Source organism: Eulemur rufifrons, chromosome 28, assembly GCF_041146395.1.
Source record: "Eulemur rufifrons isolate Redbay chromosome 28, OSU_ERuf_1, whole genome shotgun sequence".
Classification (NCBI taxonomy): domain Eukaryota; kingdom Metazoa; phylum Chordata; class Mammalia; order Primates; family Lemuridae; genus Eulemur; species Eulemur rufifrons.
In genome coordinates this window covers 36,119,892-36,140,217 of record NC_091010.1, presented here as the reverse complement: position 1 = coordinate 36,140,217, position 20,326 = coordinate 36,119,892, and the positions used below count along the sequence as shown (strand labels likewise).

Genomic DNA, 20,326 nt, shown 5'->3' with positions numbered 1-20,326 from the left:
ACTGGGGCAGGTCTGCCACAACAGAACTGTGAGAATTCTGCACATTGGTAAATACACTTACCAATGACTGAAGAAGCAACAACAAAGACTTATCTGGTGGTAACTGTAATTCTCTCTGCTTCTAGCTATAAGTAGATTTAGTTGCCACACTAAACAATGCCAGTCCCTGGGGCAGAACACAGAGTCTCATTCCCCATTTGTGCTTGGAGAGGCACTTGCTTTGGGGGACAACTTGGAAATTGATGTCATGTTTGCGTATATGTTAAATGCATCTTTAATAAAGCCCTGGAGCCCTTTAATAAAGCCCTAAGTGAGAAAGAAACATGGAAGATCTCATATTTCTGTTTCATGGTCAATCTCTCCAATGTGAGAATTTTTTTTTTTTTTTTAATTTGCAGCATAGGGTCTGAACAAATGTTATGGTCTTCCTGTGAGTTGAGTAAAGAAGGAAAAAAAGAGAGAATTAAAGATCGGGGGGGGGGGGTCTTTTATTCTCACTGTTGGCACATCAAGCCATAACGGTTTAATAAGCCATTAATTAGAAAATAAAGAGCTATGTGGATTCAGGGAGAAAGAGGTCTCCCTTTCTCAGCATGATCTGAAAGCTTAGCTTGAAAACAATCATTAGCAAATATAAAGGGCAACACCTATGCAGTTAGCTTCGCAAGGTATTCTTGGTACACTGGGGCTCCCTGCAAGCAGCTAGCAAGGCAGGCCATTGATAGGGAGGGTCTGGGAAGGCTTCTAACCAGAACAAGTAGGATTATATGTAGATTTTTCCTTCTATCCGAGCAAATAGAATTCATTTGGGGCATTCACATGTTTCTAATGTTCAAGCATGGCTGGGATTGGAATTTTAAAAATAATAAATGGAATAAATAAAAATTCTTAGCATATACCACCACGTTAGATCTCCTTGAATCTGAATCCCTGAGGATGGGGCCCGGGAATGTGTATTTTTCAGAAGTTTACTTGAAATTCTGATGTCATTGGGCGTGGGAACCACTCTACATGGAGCCTGAGTGTGCTTGATTTATCTTTGCCCCAAGTGATAAAGGGTTAATTATATAGATAGTATTTTTTAATAGGAATAAAGAGATGACATTACCTAAGAAAGGGGGTTAGCTTTTATTTCTGTATTTGGCATTAACCAGAAAACAGGCTGCTCCATAGTTAAATGTCTTATTCGAAGACAGCTGGTTCAAGCTGCAGACACATGATCCCTAGAGCTCCAGAAAAGACTGAGACAAGTGTTTCTGGTAGAGTGAAGTCTGACACAGTGGCTGGATGTTCCATGCAAACCACCACAGGGGCCTCAGTGTTAACGTCAGTCATTGTCTTGGGATATAAGGTACTGGCGTTTGAGGGGACTACTGGGCTGAATTATTCATCTGAATTTTCTCCTAATTCTTTTATGATGCATTCATTTGTAGATATTTATAAATATTAATAAACATTTATTGAGCACACACTACCAGGTATTAGGCTAGATATTAGAAATACAACAAAGAAGACAAGGCCTTGGACATTTAGATCTTATTCTCACTCTGATCAATTATTTCTTATTCCTACACATGTCTTTCTTCTCTTACTGCTGTATATCTGCTGAAAATCTATGTTATTAAGTCAGTAACATTCTTTTATTATACATGCAGTTCCAAGTCAGTAGTCTCTGCAAAAAGGCTTGTTTTACAAGTAGAGTTCTTAAGAAATAACCAATTGTTTTTCTCTTTGTTTTCTTTTTTTTTTTTTTTCCCTGTCTTTTTGTTACTGGCTTTTGACTGAGTTCTTGATAGAGTGAACATTTCACTCTCAGAAAAACAAAGCCTTTCTCTTTTAGATTCCATGAAGTGATGGGATCATTTGTGGATTATTTAGAGCCACAGACATATTTTCCACCTGAATTCCTGTGATTTTCTTTTTCATAATTGGTCTCCTTCAAAGAGCTCTTTCTCAAATGTCAATTTGAACTTTTCATTTCACTCCCTAAAACCCTGCAGTTGCTTTATAACTTTCAGCATAAAGATCAAACTCTAGTTTATCTCTTGAGGCACTGCCTTATCTCCTGCTATTCCTCACATCACCAAACCAAGCTATTTATATAGTTCACTGGTAGCGCCATGCTAGTTCATTCTGTCTGGGCTCATGCAAGTTCTCTGTCCAGGATGGCTCCTAACTACCCTCAACCTTTAAAACTCAGTCTGTTTCAAGAAAATTTCCCTAAACACTTGGGGATTCAGATTCTATTTAACTGTGCTGCTATGATACTGTAGTGTTCTAGCACCCGCACTTCCCTCTAATTTGGGGACTCTCCCCTTCTAGACTATCTAACTTCCTTCAGCTCAAGGCATATGCTCAGAGCACCTGGGGCAAAGTAGACACTGAATAAATGTAAAAACAATGGGAGCAGGATCCTTTTTGGTTTTGTTGAATCCTCATTGCTTTTGTCACATGGTGGGCATTAGATAATTGTTTGCTAAAAGAAAAATTAATAAAATGAGCTAGTTATACTTTTATTTCTTGTCTTCTGAATATTCTCTATTATGTAAGCATTTATTAAAAATAAGGTGATGAATTTATTTATCCAAGTACAAGGGCACTAGCAGTTGACTACCTGTTTTAATAATGTTGCTAATGCTGCAAATCAGTGATGAAACTGCTTAGCTGATCTATCTATGATTTTGAACCATTACCCAAAACGATATCTAAGTATCATCAGATAACATCCTCTATGTCTGTGCTACTCAATATGATAGCTATTAGCCATGTGTGGTGACTACATAATTAATCAGTTAAATGTGAATAAATTTTAAAATTTATTTCTTCAGTTTTATTATTGACAGTTTCCCCCTCCCCTTTGGCAATCTTCATTTCATATTTGTAGACCAAATAGAAGCAGCGACTTATTTTTCATTCATTGGTGGCCAATTTTCTAAGAGTCCACTAATCCCCAAACATCCCATATGTTACAGGTAATCCAATGAGCTTGAAAAGTGAAAGCCACTTGAAAGTGGGAGTAGAGAAGAACTATGAATGGAGGTGCTCCGGCACCAATGTGAGAGAGTGCATGGGAATTGGGAAATTACCTGCAGTTGGGGGGCAGGGGAAAGACAGGGTCACAGGCAGGACAGTGGCTAGACTGTGTGTTCCCACTCCCGGAGCTCCATTTGCCCTCTGGTCTCAGCAGTGGGCAGCCAGAGCTAAGACAGCACACAGGCCAAGGCCCTCAGCTGAGTGTGAGTGGGGCACTTTAATTTAACTGTCCCTATTTTTTTTTTTTTTTTTTTTTGAGACCCTAGCTCACAGCAACCTCAAACTCCTGGGCTCAAGTGATCCTTCTGCCTCAGCCTCCCGAGTAGCTGGGACTACAGACACACGCCACAATGCCTGACTAATTTTTTCTATATTTTTAGTTGTCCGGCTAATTTCTTTCTATTTTTAGTTGAAATGGGGTCTCGCTCTTGCTCAGGCTGGTCTCGAACTTCTGAGCTCAAATGATCCACCAGCCTTGGCCTCCCAGAGTGCTAGGATTACAGGCATGAGCCACCGCGCCTGGCCTAACTGTCCCTATTGACAGTTTAATTTCTCAATAGCTACATGAAGCTACTGACTGCCAAACCAGAAGTACAGATAGAGAATATTAAATTTAAATTAATTATATGGGAACAGGTTTATAAACTGGAAATTTATCCTCTTTGCTTTTATTTTTCTTAAGTAAAAATTTGAGAAATATAGTAGTCAGAAGTAAATATTCTTCAAAACATGACTATTTTTACATAAATCTGCTTATAGAAACCAAAAAGTATTTGCTAAATTAATGCCAAGTGAATGTTAAAGAATATGCTCATTAGCGGCTCCTAAATAAAACATGCATTCCACTAAAAAAAGAACATTTCTGACATTGGATTTCGATGTAATTCAGAATTGTGGGAGTTCCTAAGTTATGGTAAAATAAGCATAATTATAGGATTTGTGTTATTTTAATACTCTTCACTTGAGCTGGCAATACTTCATAAAAGCTTTTTTTAATACATGTAATTTTGTAGGACCATTTTGTTAGGTCAGGCTCAGAAACACCATATATGTGTAAAACACAAACATATTAAAAGGATTAATTAAATCATAACATTTTGATGCATTTATTTTGAAAGGTTTAATTGATACTATGATGTGGTATGTACCAACTTTGAAAGCAGGAAGAAAGGGCTTTCAAAAGCCCTTTCACTTCATTTATAAAACAAACATTTAAGATGTACCCTATAGGTAACATTATAACAAATAGTGTGAACAGTTTCTCAAACTTTTTTATTGGGTTATTAAAGTTTGTGTTAGATAAAGGAAACACATTTTTAAAAATCTGCCCTCTATTGTACTGGATAAAGCTATAGGAAATAGAAATATATAAGCCATAAAAGCTCAAGCCAGATGAAATCCTGTTACCATTTCTATTGGTTTGTCTAAAACAAGATTTCAGGAGCTTAAAGCCCCTTGGCTCAAAAAGAGTCAGCTCTTAGAAGCTTTTTCAACATGAGATTGACTTTGCCATTGTCAACTTTGTGTTAGATTTCTTCTTGTACAAAATATAGTTTTACTATGTAAGGAAATATAAGAAAAGCGGTAAAGGAGAGAGGTGACACTTTTCTTCCTCTGCCCAGATCTTACAGTCTGCTCCAAAACACGGACCAGATCCTTCTAGTTTAAAATGCCTCTTACTCTGGTAACAAACTTTTCTTGGAGTGTCCCCTTCCTCTCAACTGAAGTGGAGATCCTCATAGCTGAGACGATGCCTCCCATCCTCTATCCCTCTCTTTCTTTCTCAGTGGCTGGACAAGCAGCCAGAGCTGGCCCATGTTTTATGTTGCTCTCATGGTTTTTATTTCTACCGTTTTACTTTTTATTTTGGAATAACATCAATAACTAGTATATATTGCACATCAAGAGCTTATTATATGTAGGTATGGTACAAAGCGCTTTATCAAACAGCCCTCTCAACTACCCCAGGAGGTATTCTGCCTGGTGTACAGATTTTGACAGTTGAGACGTAGAAATGAGTCACACAAGTAGTATGTACTAGAGCCAGAATTTTAACACAGGCAGAGACCAAGCTCTTTATTGTAACAGTGTACTACCTCCCTGGAAAAGCATCCATAATTCCTTTTAGATTCAACTAATGTCTGCACAGCTATAAACCAGGAAAATGATTACCTACCGTTTCCAAAAGGGTGTAAGAATATCATTGACAACTCTCACTTCTGCCTTGACAGCTTGTCTCTTCCTACCTCAGGTCAGTTCTTAAATCACAAAAGATCTCATTTCTTTCATATTTTAGGGAATCTGTCATCTGATTATCTGCTTACCTACAATAGAAATTCTGAAATCATGAAACGTGTTATTTTATTTGCTTATTTTATTTATAGTAAATAGATCATAGATAACAGGCATTTTACCAGAGAAGCTATATGAATAGCCAATAAGCACATGAAAAGATGCTGAATATCATTAGCCATTTTCTTAAATGCAAATTAAAACCACAATGATATACCATTTCACATATATTTGGATAGCTTAATCAAAAAGAAAAGAGTAAGTGTAGACAAGGATATGGAGAAAAATGGAACTTTGATTTGTTACTGGTGGGAATGTAAAATGCTACAGCCATTTTGGACAAGAGTCTGACGATTCCTGTAAAGGTTAACATAAAGTTCCCATATGATGTAAGAATTCCACTCCTAGGTATATATACCTAAGAGAAGAGAAAACCTATGTGCAAACAAGTGTTCATAGCAGCACTGTTCATAATAGCCAAAAAGTGGAAACAACACAAATATCTATCAACTGGTGAATGGATAAAGTGTGGTACATTCATACAATGGAATATTAATTGGCAATAATGCTACAACATGGATGAATCTGGAAAATATCAGGCTAAGTAAAAGAAGCTAATCAAAAAAGACCCCACATGTTATATGTTCCATTTATATGAAATGTCCAGAATATCTATAGAGACAGAAAGTAGATCAATGGTTGCATGAGGCTGAGAGTGGAAGAGTGAGGGTGGGGAGTGAGTACTAATGAATCCAGGGTTTCCTTATGGGGTGATGGGTATTGTTCTAAATATAGGTTGTGGTGATGGTCACACAACCCTGTGAATATACTAAAAACCATTGAGTGGGTTTTTAGTATGCTTTAAAGGGGTGAATTTGTGATACATAATTTTTATAAATAAAATGAAATAAAATAAAATGTTAAAAAAAAAAAAATAGACATCAGGGCTGTAATCCCAACACTGTGAGAGTCTGAGTCAGGAGAATCACTAGAGCCTGGAAGTCTGAGGTTGCAGTGATCTATGCTTTTGCCACTTTCACTCCAGCTTGAGTGACAGAGTGAGACCCTGTCTAATAATCTATTGTTATTTCATATAAATATGTTTACATTCTAAGTTTTGTTTTTCATTTTCCTCTATTCTTCCAAAGTCCATGTCTGCTACTTGGTTCTTTGGAGAAAAAAAAAAATGCAAGGACAAAACACTAATTTTGTAAATCTTTCACTTGTTGCCCCAAAATCACCTCCTCTAGACCTATGATGACCTTCCTAGGTAGTGAAAATGATCCCTGATGTTTCTTCAAATTCAACTCCAGTGTGGACACTGTCCTACCTTATTACTATCTCTTCCCTGAGGCAGAATAATATAATTGGGAGCGTAATGGCTTAGGAGTCAGGAAGCTTACATGCTTCTACCTCCTATAAGCTGTGTGACTCAGTTCAAGCTAGTTAACTTCTCTGAGCTTATTTCTTCATACTTCCTCCAGTTTTAGTGAAATTAGAGATGATGCATGTCAAGTGCCTGGCATTTAGTAGGTTCTCGATAGATGTTGTTTATGTGTTATCCATGACCCAACCTTCCAGAAGAGGATATACAACTCACAGACGGCATCTGTGTTAGTTTTGGAGCACTTGAAAGAGCCTTGCTACCACCTCTCTCCCTCAAAAACAAATACCTCCCCTCCCCTCAAATTGATCTTGTGGCTGATGTCTGAAATTCCACTATTACAGTCTCTTTGCATCAACTCAAAGTATTTGCTTACTGTGCAGACTAAAATGCCTATTGGAATGAAAAACATTTCAAACAATTATATTTCATGTCCATATCAATATGTGACATTTTCTTCTTCATTAAAATAAAAAGCCCAATCAAAAAGTTTTAGTGGTGTGGTAGTAAGACCCAGAAGACATACTGGGTGTCTGAAGATGAGCTGGAGACAGCTCCTCGTGCTTGGAAAGGCCAGCCATGATTGTGCATGTGGAACAAGTCTATGGTTCGGGGGGCGGGCGTGGAAGGCTTAGAGGAAAAAAAATAAAACAACTAAGCCCTCCCTCCCTTATTCCTTCCTCTCTCTCCTTGAAGAGTGAATTTGCAATGAAGCACCAGTTTCCAGGCCTGGTAACTTGTATGACTTCCCCACAGTGTTGCCCCCGAGAGATCAGTTTCACAATCCTGCTTGGCTGGCACTGGCTGGCTCTGAGGCCAGCTGGTCAATCTTCCCCCTCCTTTTGAATAATCCTGGGTAAATGGGAGAATGGACAAGAGATGCAGAAAAGTTTCTTTTCTCCTCTACCCAGGATAATCCAGCTCTCATTCCCCAGGAGGGGCAGTTTTGGCCATATTAAACCAAGGTTATGACTGGTCAAGGTACAGCTGGTTTGCATGTCCCAGCACAGGCACTAACTAGGGGGAAAATTTCTAAAATTACTAAAAATGACAACAATATCCCTACCACCCAAAGATCCTCACATAAATCATCTCACTTCCAATATATAAAACATTCTAATTAAGCAAATGTGTTCCCCCACCTAGGCAAATGAAGCCCCAAATTAGGACTGGAATACAAGTAATCTGAACATCTGTGAAAAGGAGAGATTCCTGTGTTCCCAGGTCATCTTTACAGCTTCACAATGATGCTTTGATGTCACCATTTAAAAGGCCTTGATTTAAATTTAAATTGTTGTTTGCTAGAAATGTTTTGAGCTCCATCACTTAAACCCAATGTAAACTTTTCTTTAAGAAAAAAAAAAAATCCTCATTTGCTTAATTAACAAATGTTGATTTGGTTAATTTGTATCCTTAATTATGATTAGGTTCAAAGACAAGCTTTACAGGCACAAATTGCAGCATCAAGTTTTGATACAGTTTCCAATAAATCTTCTGAAAAGAAATTAACAGAACAAGTACTCGGCTTACCCTTTTAACTATTCTTCTTGTATTTGTACTTTAGAATATTTAGATGAAGTTTGAAAAATTGTTAGCAGTAGAATTCTGTCGAAGGTTTAGTCTCACTAAATCATAAGTATGTTGATTTTATGACTTCAAGATTTCTTCTGTTGTCTAGATGATAAGTTGTGTGAGAGTTTGTTAGGCAATATTCCTGGATCGTAGGGAGGAGGCATTTACAAAAGGAAGTATAGTACCCTACTGTCAGCATTCCTGTCTGGATAGTATGTCTTACCAGGAAGATGATGAGACTTGCTGGACTGGAGGACAATTCAGGTTTTATGAGAATTTTTTATGAAGGCAACATTCATCCCAAAGAGTCACAGCTTGGGTGAAACAATTTTTGATATGTCATGTTTCTAGCGTTCATATATAATAAATATAAATGTATTGTTTTTGTCAATTCAACACAACTCCTCTGTTTCTGAGGAAAAAAAGGGTCACACATATGGATGAAATGCATTCAGGTGTGTTCCCAAAACAACAATAATTTCAACTATGATATTTTTTGTTAGGTTTCCCATTAAATGACCCAATGTTAACTCAATTATCTGTGAAGGAATGGGATTTTTGTTTGTTCACTTATTCAATATAGCTTTTAATAGAGGGGCTACCTTCTGTATTTTCCTCACATTGGGTAGGGATTTTTGCCAATTCTTTTCATTTGTTTATTTTTTGAGACAGAGTCTCACTCTGTTGCCTGAGCTAGAGTGCAGTGGTGTCACCCTAGCTCACAGCAACCTCATACTCCTGGGCTAAAGAGATCCTCTTGCCTCAGCCTCCCAAATAGCTAGGACTATAGGCGCTTGCCACCACTCCCGAGGGTCTTGCTCTTGCTCAGTCTGGTCTCAAGTACCTGACCTCAAGCCATCCTTCCGCCTCAGCCTCCCAGAGTGCTAGGATTACAGGCATGAACCACGTACTCGGCCAATTTTTGCCAATTCTTGATCTTCTCTGCCAATGGATAGGCAGTCATTTGGGTAAATTAAAAATTCTTCCTTCTATTTGTCATAATTTAACGTGCTTTTTGTGTGCTTTCTATTTTATTTCTCTTAAGATTAGTTTTTAGCAGTGCTTCTCAGACTTTCATTTGCATATGGATCCCTGGGGATCTTATTAAAATGCAGATTCTGCTTCAGCAGGTCTGGGCTGGGCCCCCAGATGCATTTCTAACAGGCTCCTGGGTGATGTTGGTGCTGCTGATCTAAGGAGCACATTTTACTTAGCAAGACATCATGACCATGTTCCACGTCCTTGAGCATAGGACACCATGGGGAAGGGGAAAGGTGGCAGTTGGTGTCTTTCCTTGGTAATCCCCATGGAGGTGGAAGGGAGCCGACTATGACAGCAACAAACCTCGGATTACATTTCCTCAAGGACTTTTTTCTCCACTGCCTGAAAAATTTCCGGGAGATAATTGAAGTTTTGACACAACGCTTTGTCTAAGACTACCAGTTTCTATCTTCCTTTAAACTAAAACAAGAATTTGACACTTAACAAAGTATCAGAGTACATAATTCTAGATTTTAAAGGTTTCTAAACCATTTTTAAAATTATCTTGATCCCACAAAATTTAACAATGGTCCATTTTTAGCCACTCATCTTTATAAAATCTTTTCAAAACATTCAACATAGTTTCATACTAATAGCCATTTTCACACTCATGTTAATATATCCATATCTATCTATATATATGTATATTACAAAAATTAGCACAATTGGTATAAACTCGTTTATGATCACAGTTGATGTGATAAATATATATTTCAAAGCATTCAACATACTTTTTATAAAAATACCCTTATATTTTTTGCAATTATATTTCGTATATACACATGTAATATCTATATCTTTATATCTCTTTATACCTCTGTCTGTGCCCATATGCATATCTATATATTGCAGTGATCCATATCTATCTATACTTATGTCTGTCTGTGTCTATATGCATACCTATATATTATAGTGATAGGTACAACTAGCACAGATCTGTTTGGGAACAAACACAATTGACATAATAAATATAACACAGGCATAATAAAGAGTGTCCCATTAGTGACAGTCATCAAGTTTGTTGTGTGCCTAGAACAACCGATACGTTTTTCCAAAGGATTACAGAACATAGATTAATCCTACAAAATGTTTAAGTGGCCCTCAGGCAAGAGAACTACTCTTAACAAACACAAACAAGAAAGACAACAAGGAGATGGGAGAGAATGGGGAGACCATTTAAACATATGCTTTGTCTATGATTTCCCAGGTGTCCAGGAAAGGCCTCTCTGAATAAGTGGTATATTAAGTCCTGAGCAAAGAGAATCAACTAAAGTGACACTCAAAGGCCTTGGAAAGAGTGGGCAATGAGCAAGGGAAACTGCAAGTACAGAGATGTAAATAAGTGTAGCAAATTGAAGGAAATGAGGTGAGGCCCAAAGTAGTTGTAGCAGTGAGTGAGCAGCCAGTGGTAGGATGTGGTGTTGGTATAGTGAAGAACCAACTTAGAAGGGCTTTATAAGGCAGGGTAAGGATGTTGAATTTTATTCTAAGAGCAATGTAAGTCATGAGAGGTTTTTTTAACAGGGCATAGCATAATCTGATTAAGGTTTTTTGTTTTGTTTAGTTGGAAATTACATAGTGGATCATTTTCTAAAATTAGTTAAGAATAGATAAGGAACTTTTCCACTATGTATACTGTACATATGTTCATTCTAGAGCTATTAACATTTAATGTTTATGAATATTTATGGTGTATATTTCTTACTTTATATATAAATTTTTGAATTGAAAAAGATGTAGCTATTTTGGGTTAATATTTATTGAAAATACAAAAAAATTGTGGGAGAAATATACAGATTGGGTTAGCATTCTATAACATTTCTTTGCTTAGAATACCTCATGGAAATCTATAAATAAAAAATGTATCATGGCTGGGCAGGGTGGCTCAGGCCTGTAATCCTAGTACGCTCTGGGAGGCTGAGGCAGGAGGATCACTTGAGGTCAGGAGTTCGAGACCAGCCTGAGCAAGAGTAAGACCCCTGTCTCAATTAAAAATAGAAACAAAAAAAAAATAGCCAGGAGTGGTGGCACATGCCTGTAGTCCCAACTACTCGGGAGGCTGAGGCAGGAGGATTGCTTGAGCCCAGGAGTTTGAGGTTGCTGTGGGCTGGGCTGATGCCAGGGCACTCTAGCCCAGGCAACAAAGCAAAGCTCCATCTCAAAAATAGAAAATAATAATAAGTTAAAAAATAAAAAATGTATCATGTTTCTTTTTTTGTTTTTGTTTGCTCTGGCTTTTTGTTTATTTTGTTGGTGGTTGGTTTTGCAGAAATATACTTGTTGAACAAGTTGCTGAACAGTTTGTCTCTTTCATGTTTGTGAAATTAGACACTAATAATTTCAAATGAATCTAATACCTGTGTTTTTGTACACAGTAAAATCAGGAGTTGTAAATTCAAAATATTATAAGGACCAGCAGGTAACTGTGTGAATCAAGCCTAATATAAGACTATAGGGAGAGGTTGTGCTTGCGGCCAAATTGGAGAATAAAGGACACACGTACAGGCTTTCAAACTCAAAATTTTTGAGGAAATTGGGCTGGTCAGATGAAATTTATCTGTTGGCTCAGTTGGCCCACAAGCCACTGATAGGAGGTTCCTTGTCCAAAGATATTTAAAACTTTTAGGGACAAAACATTGACAATGATTCTAGAGATTTCAACAATTTAATTTCTCTGTTGCTTAAAATAGATGAAGATCTTTTTCTCTGATGATTGATAAGTGTAAAAAGAAGAAATCATTTTGTATATCGGCTTAGCTACAGATAGGAATTATATTCTATTAATAGCCAATAGTTGTGTTTACCCTCCTCAAACAAAGTTTGTGTCTGGCAATGTTTTTAGTCTTGATTAATGTTGCTACATTGATTCAACATGTGAACAAGGGTGATATTTGGGATACAGAGCGTGATTTTTAAAATGTTAAAGCATTTATAAAAGCAAGCCCTATATTGATTGACCTTTCTATCACATTATTAACTTGACTATACTATTTTTTAATGTGGCACACACTTGGAATGTTACTAAAATGAACTTTTAAGATAAAGGAAACGAGGCACCTACTTATAGCAAATGTATCCTTTTTCTGAGGAATATTAACTTGAAGCCTTTACATTAATGTACAAGGAAAAAAATACATAAATAGATTCCTAAATTGGCAAAAGTTGCTTGATATTCACTCCAGGCAACGTGAAGTAGTAGAGCAAACAGAGGCTGATGGGTACAGTGAAGTGGTCCAGAGATTTATGCAGAATTACTGAAAAATATTTCTACTATAACAAGACAGAATTATAAGTAAAACAACTAATTAAATAAAGGAGACAAAATAATTTAGAGGAAACTGCTAGTTTGACTTCTTGATGCCCAAGAGATTATCCATTCTACTTTTTTGAGAGACAACAAATAAGTAATCAAGTAGATATAATTTTTTAAAGACCAAACTTTGTGACACATATGGATTCATTTCACATCTGCAGATATTATACATAGTGAATCATACAAAATTAGTTACGATTGAGAATGTTGAGTATGTTGTTCTTTTTCTTGATAATTAGTTACCTACTTTTGGGATCTAAATCAATTCCTGGTTATAAAAAGCTGTTATTAACCAGACATCTTATTCCTTTTTCTAATGAAATATTTGGGCATTTTTTTGTACAGTATTTAGTAAGCACCAGATTTGTTATTATTTTTGACAAAATTACTCCAAACATCACTGTTGACACAATACATTCCCTCTACTGACAAAGTTATATATTGTGGTAGAAAAATACCAAAAAGAAACATGGTAGTTAATACTTCTTGAGAAAAGTAATTTGTAATATAAATATTTGTAAAGGTGAATTTTCAACCAAAGGAGTAAACTTTTGTTTCAGGATGCATAAAAATAAATGAAAATATTAAAATATCTGGTTCAATTAAGATCTGAAATAAATATATATATGAAATACATAAGCATATTATATAACATACCAATATCATATAATGTTCACATTAATAGTATTTAATATTAAGATTTATTATATTTATGAATAGTTTAACATAATAAGTTAATTTCCCAAATATAAATTAGTTCTTGACCATAGAACATTCTTAATAAGAGACTGATGAAAAAAGCAAGCTTCAGGCCAGGCACGGTGACTCACGCCTGTAATCCTAGCACCCTGGGAGGCTGAGGCAGGCAGATCCTTTGAGCTCAGGAGTTCGAGACCAGCCTGAGCAAGAGTGAGACCCCATCTCTACTAAAAATAGAAAGAAATTAGCTGAACAACTAAAAATATATAGAAAAAATTAGCCGGGCATGGTGGTGCATGCATGTAGTTCCAGCTGCTCGGGAGGCTGAGGCAGAAGGACTGCTTGAGCCCAGGAGTCTGAGGTTGCTGTGAGCTAGGCTGATGCCACGGCACGCTAGCCCGGGCAACAGAACGAGACTCTGTCCCAAAAAAAAAAAAAAAAAAAAAAGCAAGCTTAGACCAGAAAAGTCTGCTAGAGATTAGCTGACAATATAAAGCAGTGAGAGGCTGACATTCTTTTGTGAGAATACTGTGAGATGTAACTGATAATTCAGTTTCTCTGCCACAGTAGGTTGTTGCACATAATTATCCTTAGACCTCATCAGACCCAAGAGAAAGGCCTGACACACCGTAGGAAATTAGGTTCTGTGTGCTTAGTTAATGTCCCATCACAGCATGGAAAAGCAAGAAGCTTTGTAAGCTGTGATTATATTAAGCGTTTTCTTTTATAAAATGCTTTTCTACCATTAGAATTCTGAAAAGTATCGTCAAAAAGTTATACATAATCTCACTTAGATTAGCATACCTTGGCCTGGGATTCACATTGACTTCTATCTTATCAAATACTCCAAAATCATAAGTCCTAGGAAGTCAGCAGATGTTAAAACACATTTTTGGTATTAATCATCAGTAAATATAAAAGGGGAAAGGCCAGTGGACACGCACTGATTAAAGTTGATCATTTCATAATGCCCCCCAAAAAACATGTACTGCCCAAGAGGATAAGCCTTAAAGAAGCATTAGCGAATCAGTGTTTCACCCCATCATCTTCAACTATTATTGTGAATGAATTTGTGATTTCATCTGCAATCTATCTATATTAGGGAAAATGCACAATGCCAGGGGTTATAACCTATGATTGTGTAGTAAAACGCGTGAAAGATTCTGCTTGTAGCAAATATTGCTTGCATTCTTTACTATCAAATGAAATAAGGCTCTGTACCTTCTATATCAATACTGGGACATTCAGATAGTGAAAAGAAGTGAGGAGACTATTTTATTAGCCTTACCAGACTAAAGATGACTGCTTTTATCATCTATTTCTAATTGACATTCTAATGCAAATAATTGCTATAGCTCATTTGTTCTGTGTTGAGTCTAAAGCCTTATGGGGAAAACTTATGTGCTCTTAATGGGATTTTTTTTTCCCCTTAGACTCTGAAAGAATGTTTTGTCCTTCTTCCCACCTGTGATTTTTGCTATAGTGCATACAGGATTAAGACAGTCCCCATGTTCAGTTTGTGGTCTATCAGAAGTGAAAGCGGGCAGTAGAGGGTAAAAGCAAACATAGTGCATGGCCATGTAACAAATACTCTCAGTAATGAAGACACCTACAAGATAGCACTGGAACGCAGTTCTTTCCGGGGAAAGCGTACAAAAGCCTATTATCTAAGTATCACCAAGGTGTTGCTACTGGGACCAACCAGAAAATAGTACGTCTTTATAGTTATCTTAATTCCCAAACTATATGGATAATGAATCTAAGAAAAGGCGTTCCATCTGTTCCTGCAATTTCATTAGATTTGCTTTTATCAAAAAAAAAAAAAAAAAGTAATCAGGCCCCAAGTATATCAAGAATGGATGACTTTTGAATAACACATTCATTAAAAATAAACATATCAGGCTGGGTATGGTGGCTCATGCCTGTAATCCTAGCACTTTGGGAGGCCAAGACCGGAGGATTGCTTGACGCTAAGAGTTTGAGATCAGCCTGAGCAACAGTGAGACCCCCCCTCTACAAAAAGTAGAAAAATTAGCTGGGTGTAGTGGCACACACATGTAGTCCCAGCTACTAGGGAGGCTGAGGGAGGAGGATCGCTTGTGCCCAGGAGTTTGAGGTTGCAGTGAGCTATGACACCATTGCCCTGCAAGATGGCAAGTGATAGAAAAGTAGATTATGAAATAAGAAAGCTAAAAAGCATGTTAAACGTTTGGAGTAAGATTTTTAATTTCTGATTCTGGTTGACCAAATGGGTATCATCTGTGTAGGGAAGCTAGTGACCAGGAAAGTGAGAACTTTTACTTAATGAAACCTTCCACAATTTATGAAAAGCCCAATGCTGTATATAACTCATCCAAATCAAATGGTCCCTAGACACTGATCTTTGGGAAGGATGTGAGAGAATTATATAGATTCAGACTCAGGGCTTAAAGATTATTGAAAAAAATAGGAAGTTACTAAGAGATTACTGGGTCTCATCAGAAGCAGACTTAAGTAACCTGGTTGATCCTAGAACTGTTCCAGCAAAACCGTCATGCTTAGCTAAGGTCTCGAAGTATGGGATACACGAAGCAACATCAAACCTGCTATGTTCCTTGATTTTTCAAGTAACACAGCTTTAGAAAAAACAATTCCAACACCACGAATTTAAACTTATCCTGTTCTAACATTTCAAAAGAATTCTAAAACACTAAAACAATGCTTACCCTAATACAGCATTCTATTGTCCCCCAAATAGGATTTCATATTTTAAATGGGGTACCAAAAAACATACCTTATAATCTTGAGGTAAACTTCTTTATTTTGTTATACAACCAAAAATCTTAAATCTTAGTACATTACCATTTTAACAGGTCACCTTTTAGTCTTTATATGCAGTTTTCACATAGTTTTACTCAATATTTTAAAAATGTAGTTAACATTGTAGACATTTTAATATTGCTGCATATTCTTTGTTATCTTATTTGGCATAATATAATCATGTTCAGAGCTATTTTTGCCTATTTACAGTGACTTAAAGTGAACAGACCCAATCCCTCCTTCCCCCACCCTCAATTTAAAATAAAAAAGAAAACAAAAATAAAAAGACAACAAGAAATGACATTAGGTTCTAAAGGAGGGAAATCCTAACGATTCAAGTGTGGGGATGCAGAAGTCAGTTTTTTGCACCCATTCTTCATGCTACAGAATAAACTTTCTGAAACTAAAGCCAACTATATTCTAAAACCTTTCAAGAAGCTCCAGTAGATTTCTGGATTTGTTCCTTTAAAATGAGGATACTCTGCCTTTGCTCAGGAGGCAGCATGGCAATCTGATCTGCAGTCAGCTGAAGAACTTGCATAATCAAAGCTGCCTTTTCTTGATCCTGTGGAGTTACCTGGCTCTGCCCAGGACTAAAACTGCTAGGCTGGCCTCCACCTTGCTTGCTTGCCCCTTGCATGCCCACTCCTTGTATGCCTGCCCCCTGCATTCCTCCTCCTCCTTGTATACCTGCCCCCTGCATTCCTCCTCCTTGTATGCCTGCCCCCTGCATGCCAGCTCCGGGATTCCCCACCCCGGAAATGCTTGGGACCTGTCTGGGTCCCTGAGGACCACCTGCCCCTATACTAATGGGGCCAGGACCCTGGATTCCACCAGTCATAGGGCCTCTCGAACTGGGGCCAGGGCCCCTCATCTCCAGTCCTCTTGCATCTATGCCTCTTGCTTCCATCCCTCTGGTTTCCATTGCACAGGTCTCCATTCCTCTTCTCTCCATTACTCGTGTCTCTAAGACCTCAGTTTCCATGGCTCGAGTCTCCATCCCGCGAGAATCTCTATTACCTCTGCCATCCATAGGTAGACCTCTTTGATCTATCATGGGTCCTCTGGGCTCTCCAATTAGCATTCTGGGATCTGCTAATGGCCCTCCCCTCATCTCGTGTGATGAAGGGCCGCGGCTGTCATGACCAGAGGCATGGTGCATGGGGGGACCCTGATGGGGTGGGCCCAGATAACCTCTGGGCTCTACTTCTCCAGTGACTGAAAGCAAAGTCCCTCCACGTGGGTCATTTGGAGCATCTCCTAACAGTCCTCGAGGAGGCAGGCCACCAGCAGTCATGGGTCCACGAGGTATAGGAGCTCTAGGATCTGACATCTGCACTTGCCCCCGCTCTAAAGGCACGGGGCCAACCCCTGGAATTCCAACTTGAGGCTGCATTGCTCCTCCAGGAGTTAAGGAACCAGGCCCAGGTCCAGGAACTGCAGCTGGCATTGGCCCCGGAGCTGGAATTCCACCCTGGATGGGAGTCTGCATCAGAGGAGGAATGTCCTTCACAGGCCTTCTAGCCAAATGCTGAGGCTGAGGGGCTGGAGGATTTTGCTGGTTCAGCAGAACATTAGGTCCTGGGCAGAGCCCAGGGCCAGGGCCAGGGCCAGGGCCAGAGACAGAGACAGACTGAGATTTGCCTGGGATCAGCGGTGTGACATGTATCTTGCGATGCAGAATTTTCAGCGCAATCTCTGGATCCATGATTCTCATCACTACTTGTGCCTGCAACAGCGCATAAGCCAGCTGAGGGTTTTGAAGTAACATGTTTCGAGCTTCCTGGTGACTGTTTTGGACACAGAGCTTCATCTGCTTCATCAGCTCAAACATTTGCTCCGGGGGAAGACTGGCGACTGCCCTAGTAATCGATTCAGGGGCATCTTCTGGATCGATGGGGTCCCCATAGGGTGAGTCAATGATGGGCGCCGCAGGCCCTAGACTCTTTAACTCCTCCTTATTCTTTTCACTGGCAGCATTGTCCACCCGAAGCGCTCTCCCGCTGAACTCCCGCCCATTGAGGTTCCGCATGGCACTAAGCGCGGTCTCCTGGTCTTGGTACTCGCAGAAGCCATAACCCTTGGGTTTTCCCGTCTCTCTATCATATACAAGCCGGAAACTGACAACAGAACCAACCTCCGAAAAAATGTCCTTTAACTGCTCCTCAGTTGCCTCATACGGAATGTTCCCCACGAACACGGAACGCAGTGATCGATCCATTGCCGGGTCTCTCACCGCCAAACTCGACATGATTCCGGTTGTGCACACAGCCGATAGCGGATTCTTCTAAGTCTGTCCTCTTGCGACCCACACTTCCGCTGAGCAACGGAAGCGGCTCACAAAATCCCGGCAGAAACCTCACTGATAGGCTTAAATCGTTCCGCTGTCTGCGGAACCTGTATCCCATTAAGTAACTTAGCTAATGCTTTCAGCCTCCGATCCTCCACGGTTCTGTCAGCTCCTTATTAGTGAGACATATGCTTCCTCTCCCACCTCTTAGTCTGAAGACTTTCCATAGCGCTCCACAACAGGCTTGTGGCGACTCGACCACAGTAAAGATGGCCGCATAGACTTCACCATGGCAACTGGGAGAGGACGCCTTTCTTGACGTCATGGGCGGTTTTGCTTCCGTTCCACCGGCGGGAAACCGCCAACCGAAAGCTGGTTAAAGGCGGCGTGTTTTTCATTCTGAAAAACCGTTTTCTTATAGCCGTTTCTCTTCATTATAGTATATTTAATATTTAAAATTACATTCCTAGCTGCGAGGGAAAAGTTTAGTCGTCTCAAAGCAGATTTCAGATTTGCCCCTTAATATACAAAAGTAATGTCTCCTTTTAGAAAAACACTTTCAGAAATTAACTGCCTAAAACCATAAACTGAAGCGTGTGCCAGCTGACCCGCCCCCACCCCGTTGCTTTGTGTAACCGCTCTTGATAGGTGGCCAATCCTTCTAGGTTTTTCTCCGCATACAGGCAGCAGTTGTGCTGTTCGTGATCCTACAATTTTCTTCTTTAATAATATTAACCGATTTAATGTTAATTAGTGATTAATAATAAATACCGTTTTATGACTTAAGAGTATGGCTTAATTAAATTCATTTAACCGTTCTAATATGTGAGCATTTAGATTTTGATTCTGATTTTTATCCTAAAATGTGATACAAGGAATCCACCATCTCTAATAAGAAAGGAAAAACAAATTGTGTATTTTTTTTCTCTTCTGTTAGTTTTGCAGGCAGAAGTTGAAACATATTGAGTGTGGGTTTCCCCCGCCCCACATTTGAAAATAGAACTGAAGCTTAGAGACAACCAGTTAGGTAAAGTGCCCAGGGCCAAGCAACCTGAAAGGCAAAGCCAGAATTCTTACCCCCAGGTTGGTCTGGCATAGCTCCAGAGCAGCGCTATTCTAGGTTGTAGCCACTAGCCACGTGTACTGAGTACTTGAAATATGGCTAGTGTGATTGAGGAATTAAATTTCAAATTTTATTTATTTTTTATTAATTTAAATATAAAAGCCGATATTTGGTATTGGAAAATTTTTTAGTATTTGAAACAAATTAGGTATGGAATCTACTCTTGCAATAATAAACTTTATTAATTCTAAATAAAAATCAAGTATTTCCAGTTAAAATTTAACAGTCTAATTGAGGTGTGCTATGCATATAAAATATATGCAAGATTTTGATGATTACAAAAAAGTAAAAGTAGCTCATCAATTTTATATTGTTTACATGCTGAAATAATTTTTTGATATACTGGATTAAATAAAATGTATTTTGACATTAACATCACTTGTTTCATTTTACATTTTTAATGTGGCTGTTAGAAAATTTGGAATTACATATATAGAGTATGTTATATGTCTGTGGACTGCACTGCTCCAAAGCCTTTGCCTTAACTCTTAAACAGGGAATTATTTTATTCTAAAATATGCCTTTTGAGGGGATCATGAAACTTTGTTTCAGAAAAAAAATTGTATTATGTGTCTTGAGTATCCTAGTCCAATGAATAGATTTGAGATAAGTATAATGGTTAGCTACACATAAGATAAAACATCCATTTACCTTGAAATGTTTTAATAATTCTTTAAAACAGTCTTGGACATAGCTATTCACCCAAGACATGTGACAATTGATATCTACAAGTGATAAGGTATTTATATCACCTAATAAAATCTTCCTGCTATGTCAGAG

At 38.3% G+C, this 20,326-nt stretch overlaps 2 protein-coding genes across 5 annotated transcripts in view; one reads left to right on the top strand and one right to left on the bottom strand.

The window, feature by feature from the left end:
* Positions 1-20,326, top strand: part of PRKG1 (protein kinase cGMP-dependent 1) — a 1,171,371-nt gene that overhangs the window by 632,181 nt on the left and 518,864 nt on the right. The gene's annotated exons all lie outside the window — the stretch shown is intronic.
* Positions 16,290-18,384, bottom strand: CSTF2T (cleavage stimulation factor subunit 2 tau variant). Of its 3 annotated transcripts, XM_069460188.1 has the most exons (3): positions 17,659-18,384; positions 16,899-17,607; positions 16,290-16,790 (listed from the first exon to the last, which is right to left on the bottom strand). In XM_069460188.1, exons 1-3 carry the CDS (start codon positions 18,382-18,384, stop codon positions 16,564-16,566), a joined length of 1,662 nt encoding a protein of 553 aa, XP_069316289.1. In that variant the 3' UTR covers positions 16,290-16,563. The 3 variants fall into 3 exon arrangements, with proteins under 3 accessions (XP_069316289.1, XP_069316287.1, XP_069316286.1); XM_069460186.1 differs by having other exon boundaries at positions 16,899-18,384; XM_069460185.1 differs by having other exon boundaries at positions 16,290-18,384.

Bases quoted from the DNA above. Each gene is read 5' to 3' on its own strand.
- CSTF2T (XM_069460185.1), bottom strand. From the start codon at position 18,384: ATGTCGAGTTTGGCGGTGAGAGACCCGGCAATGGATCGATCACTGCGT.